Source organism: Lycium ferocissimum, unplaced genomic scaffold (assembly GCF_029784015.1).
Source record: "Lycium ferocissimum isolate CSIRO_LF1 unplaced genomic scaffold, AGI_CSIRO_Lferr_CH_V1 ctg3210, whole genome shotgun sequence".
NCBI classification, from domain to species: domain Eukaryota; kingdom Viridiplantae; phylum Streptophyta; class Magnoliopsida; order Solanales; family Solanaceae; genus Lycium; species Lycium ferocissimum.
Window position 1 is genome coordinate 74,157 of NW_026725365.1, and position 9,271 is coordinate 83,427.

General features: G+C 39.6%; 1 protein-coding gene across 1 annotated transcript; it reads left to right on the plus strand.

The window, feature by feature from the left end:
* Nucleotides 1-4,834: 4,834 nt before the first annotated feature.
* LOC132043994 (uncharacterized) lies at nt 4,835-5,518 on the plus strand (the record flags this gene model as incomplete). The annotated part of the gene is made up of 2 exons (XM_059434478.1): nt 4,835-5,219; nt 5,435-5,518. Coding segments are annotated over exons 1-2 (469 nt in total), but the record flags the coding sequence as incomplete, so codon positions are not given.
* Nucleotides 5,519-9,271: the final 3,753 nt, after the last annotated feature.

Genomic DNA, 9,271 nt, shown 5'->3' on the forward strand with positions numbered 1-9,271 from the left:
CATCCTAGGATCAAATAATTTCTCATAACAGGATCCCAAATTGCTAAGTCAATTATAAAGGTGTGAAATTTCCAAAAGAAAAACACCATTTGAAGTCTAAGGTAGATGGGGTCTCTCCTCCTCCACACAACATGGCTATGTGTTCGGCCACAACCCTTTTTCACATACACACACGCCAGTTCTAGACAAGTCTTGTCTAATTCTATTAATCATAACGACAAAGATGTACCATGATCTTAAAGTTGATGTTTCGGATACAAACGGAGTTTTCTTGTTTAACTAATTATACCAGGTAGAACATCTTGAACTTGTTAAGAATTCAAGAAGAAAGGAATTCCACCAAATGGGATGGATTAATTTTTTTTTCTTCTTTCCCTTTCTTTTTCTCTCTCTTGGCCGTTTCTCTATATCTTTGTTCTTGATTTCTCTTTTTTTTCTCGAAGTTTCTAAGGATAGCCATGCTTATATAATTGGAAATTGGAAAATTTAATTATTATCACGGGTTTGAGCACGTTTGGCCGCCACCCTTCCAATTTTGGGCCTCAATGGCTATTTTTTAGCTCAATTATAGGAATCTTATTATTCGCAAATTGGAAACAAATTTCCAAGATGTCCAATTTTGCCCTTGGTAGTTCGATATCCCCGCATCCATACTTCCATAAGCAACATTCACATATTAGAAATAAATCCAAACATGACCTTATTCCTTATATGGAAGGTTATTTCCAAATTTTCAAATACGCAAAAATGCCGGATGTAACAATAGGCCCCGAGCTGATTCAACAAACGGTAGAAAAAGTCAAGGTGATCCGAGATCGATTACTGATAGCTCAAAGTCGCCAAAAGTCTTATGCGGATAACCGCCGGCGAGATTTAGAATTCCAAGTTAATGATTGGGTGTTCTTGAAAGTATCCCCGATGAAAGGGGTGATGAGATTTGGCAAGAAAGGAAAGTTAAGTCCTCGATACATTGGACCCTACAAAATCATCCGCAAAGTGGGTCAAGTGGCGTATGAATTAGAATTGCCTTCAGAGCTTGAGTTAGTTCATCCAGTGTTCCATGTCTCTATGCTCCGTAAATGTGTGGGAGATCCCACGAAGATTGTGCCAATAGATGATGTTCAGATCACAGAAAAGCTAGCTTATGAAGAAGTGCCAATTGCCATTCTAGGCAGGCAAGTACGAAGACTTCGAAACAAGGAAATAGCTTCAGTGAAAGTCTTATGGCGAAATAACAATCGGGAAGAGATGACTTGGGAAGCGGAAGAGAAGATGAAATCAACGTACCCGCATTTATTTTAGCCCTCAGAAGAAATCTACGATGAAACTTCGAAATGAGAAGGTATATATGCTTTATCTTTATGTATATGGGTCGTGTGTGGCCAATCTATATTGATATTGTGTTGTGGCCCTATGAGGCAATGATATTATGGGTTGTTGTGACAGGATGGTATCGCCATATTGGGGAAACTTTGGCGAAATTTTTTCTAGAATCCCGATGACTTAACATTCGAGGACGAATGTTCCAAAAGGGGGAAGAATGTTACACCTCGAAAAAAATTCCCCGTTAATGTACAAAGTGAATAGATGAGCGAAGGACATGATGTATATGAGGTTTGGGATAAGCAAGAGATAGTAGTTGATGATGCTAATTAAGATTTCCAAAGACATTCGGGTTAAGGAAAGAAAGTTGTTAAGAGAAGGGAGTCATATGTTGGGTATCGGATAAGAATTTCGAGCATTGAGTTAATGATGTATTAATGACCCCTTGAGAGAGAGTTATAACATCCCTTAGAATGGTATTGATGTAAGGAACAAGTGTTAAGAAGGTTCCATAAGGATCGGAGATCAAACGAGTCGACGAAACGATTTTCGGAAAAGCTCGGACCAACCTACGGCGGACATGCGGCCGTATAAAATGTATGGACCGTATGTCCAACCGTAGATTCGAGTCCAAGTAGAGTCATACTTCATTGGACCAGATCTACGGTCCGGACATACGGACCGTATAAAACATACGGACCGTATGTTGGTCCGTATATCATGGTCGGGGCTGAAGTTCATATTTATATAAGGGACAATTCTTTCCATTTCATTTTCATTTCCCCTTCACTTCTCCACAACACAAGAAACCTCTAGAGAGTTCCAAACATTTCATCCATGAGAAAACAATAGAAATCAAGGATCAACAACAAGAATCAAGAGAATCAAGTGAAGGAAACCCATTAAAAGTCATCCAAGTCAAGAAATCCCAAGAGAGATAAAGTAGGGTTTTGGTGCTAAGGGTGAATCACCATTCCAAGCTTATTCCTCTATCATCTAAGGTAAGTTTCATGATGTTTAAATGTTGTTTGAAGTATTTATAAGTTGAAACACATGGATTGTAGAAGTGTATAGCAAATGGGTCATCAAATGTGTGAATAGTATTACTAGTGAGTTGTAGTTGAATTGAATCATGGAAATGGATATGTTGATGTTATGAATGCGTTATAAATGACCTATAGAACATGAAATAAGTATTGGATATGAAAGAATACGACGATGGACTTTTAGTCATGAATATGGAGAATTGAAGTAGAATTGTGAAATGCGAATTATGTAAATGAATGACGATTGTTGTTAGTGATATTGTGATGATTGTTATGAATGTTGGGAGTTGATATGGCATATGGCGGAATGTAGTATAAACAAAGGAAATGATGCCCAAATTTCTATAGCTCTAGTAAGTATGCTTTCATGACGATATAGCTAATGTCGATACGAATTCTCTTGAAGGTATAAACAAGTGCATTAAAGGAGAACGAGCAAACGATAGACTAGTAAACGACAAAGGTATGTGAGGCTAATCCCGTTCCTTCTAAGGCATGAGTCCATATGGCATGAATTTCCTCTTTCATTACGAATGTCCTATCTTCAAGAAGGCTGCGAGCCATTATGCACGAATAGCCATGCGAGATAAGACATATACTACGATCACGATAATCATAATGATGAGCTTAAATCTAGAGATGCTATAGCCTATGATGTAATGTTTTAACTAAGCTAATGAAGTTATATGAAATCTATGAATGTCAATCGCTACATATACTCACCTTACGTTTGTTCCTTCAAGGTGAGGCAGGATAGTTACGAATGCTCATAATGACATCGGGGGTTCACGACCTTACGTCACCCCGACATAACTATACTTGATTCCAAGTTCTAATGTATGAATTGACGATATATGTATAATGATATTAACTTATGATGAAACTATGATATGCTTACGAAATGAATGATAGCGATGACTACGATGATGTACAATGTACGATGATAAATGCATGTTGTGTATGATGTGTATGATGTCACCGCTACGATCCACCGCGCCTAGATGGCGGGCATGTCACCGCTAAGGCGGGTTGCTATGATTCCACCGAGCCTAGAGGGCCGGGCATGACACCACTAGTGGGCGGCATATGATGGTTACCCGGACGCGGGTTAACGACATGATGATGTATGATTGATATGACGATGCATGTATGGCATGATGATGTATATGTGATGTGATAAGACATACGCTATGGTAATGTATATGACATGCTTATGTATGATGAATGTATATGAAATGTGCCTATGATTATAAGAGTACACAGGTTGTATCTCCATCCCATGACTTATGATATGCTCATTATGCTTATTTCATTCCTGCCTTACATACTCAGTACAATGTTCGTACTGACGTCCTTTTCTTTGGACGCTGTGTTCATGCCCATGGTGAGGCAAGGAGACAGTGCCGATCTATAGGGCTAGTAGGGCGACGTGTGAGCACTCCATTGTCGGAGGTGCTATTGATTATTCTTTTGGCACATATATGTATATACTCATGATTGGGCATGATGGGGTCCTGTCCCGTCCATATGTCTAGTACTCTAGTAGAGGTTCGTAGATAAGCATGTGTGGGTAGTATGGTCCCATGGTTTATATGTATCTGTATGTATATGTATGCATATCATTTTGATAGCCGAAGGGCTTATGTTTATAAAAGTAATTATGTTCAGATGACGATATATTCTTATGACTATGAGCATGTAGTATGAATAAGTGCAGATAAGTAATAGTATGAGCGGTGTTCGGTGGGTAGCCCTGGATACCCATCGCGGCCCGTAGTTCGGGTCGTGACGTTAAAGGCTTTCCACGACTCTCCAGTTGGGGGACATCATAGTGATACGAGGACTGCTGCAAAGGTCCTCGAATGTGGTTATTATTGGCCTGCTCTCTTTCATGATGCTAATATGATGGTGCGTTCTTGTGATCAGTGCCAAAGGCAGGGGAATATTGGTAGGAAGCAAGAGATGCCTATGAACTTTATAATGCAAGTTGAAGTGTTCGATGTTTGGGGAATTAATTTTATGGGTCCCTTTGTAAGATCTTGTGGCATGAAATACATATTGGTAGCTGTTGATTATGTCTCCAAATGGGTAGAAGCGGTGGCTTTACCTAATAATGAAGCCAAGAGTGTCATAAGATTCTTGAAAAAGAACATATTTACTCGTTTTAGTACTCCAAGGGCAATAATCAGTGATGGTGGTTCTCACTTTTGCAATAAAACCTTTGCGGGATTGATGGAGAAGTATGGAGTCAATCATACGGTGGAAACCCCATATCATCCTCGAGACAAAAGCGAGGCAAGTTGGAAGTCTCTAATCGGGAGATAAAGAGTATTTTAGCAAAGACGGTGAATGCAAATGTGAATCGATTGGGCCCCATGGCTCAATGATGCGCTATGGGCACTCTGGGACCGTTCTTCTTGAAAACTCGATTGGGACTTCGCCTTTCAAGCTAGTTTTGGTAAAGCATGCCACTGCAAGTTGAACTTGAACATAAGGCCATGTGGGCCTTGAAGAAATTGAACATGAATTGGGAAGAAGCGACCAAACTCAGGTTGTTTCAGCTCAACGAGATGGATGAGTTCCGCTATCAGGCATATGAAAGTGCAGCGCTATACAAAGAGAGGATGAAGCAGTATCATGACAAGAAAATTCTGAAGCGAGAATTCTACAAAGGTGACCGCCTGTCAGTGTTTAATTCTAGATTGAAGCTACTTCCGGGCAAATTGAAATCACGGTGGTCAGGTCCTTTTGAAGTAGTAAGTGTCTCACCCCATGGAGCTATTGAATTGAAGTCTGAAGACGGAACTCGGACATTTAAAGTGAATAGGCAGAGGGTGAAGCACTACCATGGTATGATTACGGGGGATAGAATTGTGGACCGATATCGGTTGAAGCACGTTGGGACGAATGCTGACTCGGCGAGTCCCGACCAAGAGTAAATTGATAACACCGTCACGCTGCGACGTTAAATCAAGCGCTACTTGGGAGGCACCCCAAGTTAAAAATTCTGTAATTTTGTTGTTTTTGTAGGTTTTAGTTTTTTATTTTTTTTTACTTTTTTACAGATATCAAGTGCGCAGGGATTGAAACTCAGAAAACCAGCAAAGTTACACTAGAGCACAAAGACGGACCGTCAATGTACAATGACGGTATGCAGAGCTGAACCTCTGAGGGTTAGCAATCAAGCCATCTGCAGGTAAGTAAATCAACGAGCATGTCGACGGACCGTCGACACGTTCGACGACGCCATCGAAGTGCTCGTCAACAGGTAAGCTCTTTCCTTTAATTTTCTGGTCGTAAATATGCTTTGACGAGTCGTCGACTGTCACGACCCGAACTACGGGCCATGACGGGTATCCGGGGCTAACCACCGAACACCACTCATACTATTACTCATCTGCTCTCATTCATAATATATTCTCATAATCATAAGAATCTATTAACGTTTGAAACATATTTACTTTTATAAACATAAGCCCTTTGGCTATCAAAATGATATATATATACATGCATATACATAAAAACTATGGGACCATGCTACCCACACTGCGTATCTACGAGCCTCTACTAGAGTACTAGACATATGGACGGGACAGGACCCCGTCGTGCCCAATCATGAGTATATACATATATGTACCAAAAAAATAATCAATGGCACCTCCGGAATAAAGGAGGGCTCCTGTAAATCTGCTGGGGCTCCTATGTATCTGCACCGTCTCCCTGTCTACCTGTGGGCATGAACACAGCGTCCAAAGAAAAGGACGTCAGTACGAATATTGTACTGAGTATGTGAAGCACAAACAATAATAAGACATCAATGAAATAGGAGAGCATCAAATGAGGAGCAATCTGTAACTGACTGTATCGTATCATAAAAGAGATAATGCATGCTAACTTACTCTCATAATCATCATCATGTCATGTATGCATTAATGTATAAGCTTCCCTGTCACGACCCAACCCCATAGGCCGTGACTAGTGTCCGAGCTGGACACTCGTATACACCTGTTAACTATAATCATCCACAATTAGCATAATAAGGAACTTATAAATAAAAAGGCAAGACGTCGCCTCAAAAGCTGTCGCATTGTATAGACGTATCATAGTAACTTTGTCTCCGTGGAGTTACAACTTTCAACAGACATCATACTACATAAGCCGGCAAGGCTATCATAATACACAACTTCCAGAACATGTATATATATCTACGCAAGCCGACAAGGCTTCCACTACATATAACATCCCAAAATATATATATATATATATACGTAAGCCAACAAGGCTGCTACTACGAATGGGAACGTCCCAAAACATGAGTCATAGATACACAACTGAACGACAACTATATACAAACCCACACATGTGTCTCTGACACCTCTAAGAGCAACAACAAGGTATCCTATGACGGGACGGGGCCCCGCCGTACCCCCGGATAGACACGTATATACAACAAAAGGATCCGTAAAAAAGCTAGGCTCGGAACAAGGGAGCACCCCAAGATAGCCGAATGAATATCCTAAGTCGGCGGATCACCAAAACGAGCGTCCCGTACCGCGGGCATGAAACGCAGCCCCCCAAAGAAAGGAGGGTCAGTACGAAATATGAACTGAGCATGTAAAGCATGAAATACAGTAAACAGGATCATACTGAGATAAAGGGCATAGAAAACTAACACAATAACCAGAAAACCACAAGGCTTGCCTTTGAAACATAAATCATGTGTAACCATTTCATACCCAACTCATTATGGGACTTAGTGACATAATTAGATAATCATCCTGTACATATGCATATATAACGTGTCCGCCCTCTAGTGAGGGACTCGGTAAATAAAATCATCATATACATGTACATATAACGTGTCCCTGCCCTGAGCGAGGGACTCGGTGAATAAAGTCATCATATGCCCTCCTGGCCGCCATCCCCATATCATCATATCATCATATACATATAACGTGTCTCGGCCCTCTAGTGAGGGACTCGGTGAATAATGCAATGAAGCTATGCACGAGAACATGTCCTGGCCCGGGACTCAGTGAAAGATGCAACAGTATGCACGAGCAGAGTAGTGAGTAACCATATACATACAAATCATCGTTTGAGACTCAATAGATAAGTAGACTAGTCAACGCTCGAGTATCGTGACGATAGTCGTGTTCGTATTCTTTGAATATCATTATGAACTATATCAAATTAAGGCCTCAGGATCATAGACATGTAGTAAGTTAATCCGAGTCGAGTTTACAAAAGTTATGAACATTATTCATTATAGAATCCTTTAAGAATAGGAACCTTTATGCATCATTTACTATTCAATCATATAAAAGACTCGAGGGCAATAGCTCGACTGTCCTGAGAGTTCTAACATCAAGAAGTGAATAAGAATCATAAAATATGCTCAGAACTTATGAATAGAGTTACCCCAAGGTTCATATCGTATCATACTTACATCTAGGACATGCCAAAAGAAAGAAAGGGTAAGCTTTACATACCTGTTGATGACTAATCGCAAAACCATTCGCTTTGTCGCTCTTTTTAGCCTATTTAACATAAGAGTAACGTTATCGTTAGTAACTATGCCTTCTAGTTCGTAATTCCGTAACCAATCGCCTATAGAACTTATTCTTTAACTTATACATCCTCGTTTAGGACTATCCATTAGTTAGGGCTTAACGAAAATCGGGCAGCATTTCCCCTATATATTCGTCTAACCCGAATTTCCAATTATCTCCTGTTAACATGGAAATACCAACAATGACCATAATAGAAATATTCATACCAGATCTTTACAATCCAACTCATAAACATCTCAAACAATCCAATAATCTTTCTTAATCCTTTTCCAATCCAAATCACTAACATTTAAGATCATACGCCAAACGGACGAATATACGCTTTATATACAATACGTTATACGCTTCTTTCCTTCGAATTTAGAAGCCATATCAACGACGACACGACAACAACACAAACAACAACGTGTGAACATAAACCATACTTTGAATCTTTTCAACTCAACAATTCCATATAACAACTACAACTCCTAATATCAACGATTTCATACAATTTCTTACTTCCAATTTCATCCAATCCAATTTCAATCTGTTATATCCGGCATTTTCGCGTACTTGGAAAACTTGAAAAATAACTTTGGTTTGTGAGGAATAAGGTCATGTTGAATTTTCTTAGTAAGTGTATGCCGGTTATGGAAATTTGAATGCGGAAGCAATGGAGAAGGCCTAAGGGGCAAATTTGGAATTTTGGAAATTTGTTTCGGGAAGTACAAAATATGAATCTTAAGGAATTGGGCTTAACAAAATTAAGAGAAGATGAGGCCCAAGAGACAAGGGTGGCCGGCCATATGGCCAAGGCCCAAACCCAAGTTAATTAATTTTCCATGTGCCTATTAATTATATAAATGATCCTTAGCCTTAGAAGTTTCAAGAAAACAAAGGAAAAATCAAGAAAAAAAGAGAAGAGGCCATTCGGCCCTAGAGAAAAAGAGAGAAAGAAAAAGAAGAAAAATTCTTGGAGCCTTGGGTTTTGATTCAAAAATTTGGTTCTTCTTGAATTAGTAACAAGCTCAAGGTGCTCTCCAAGTTGGTATAATTTTCAAGGCAAGAAAGTGCTTCTTTGGCAAGTGGAAGATTGAAGAAAAGGTAAGAATTTCTATCCTTTTATGTTATGGAATAAGTATGCATGTTAGAATGATTAGAATTAGATAAAGATGATGGAAGTGTGGTGTGGAAGTAGGCCGTGTGTGTGTATATAGATATGTGGCCGTGTGTGTGTGCATGGTTGTGCATGGAATTGGTGTTGAATTTATGTTATAATCTAGTTGTGGTTATGGTAGAAATTGTATTGGAAGTGAAAGTTATAAAATTCATGGAAGTTGGAAATTA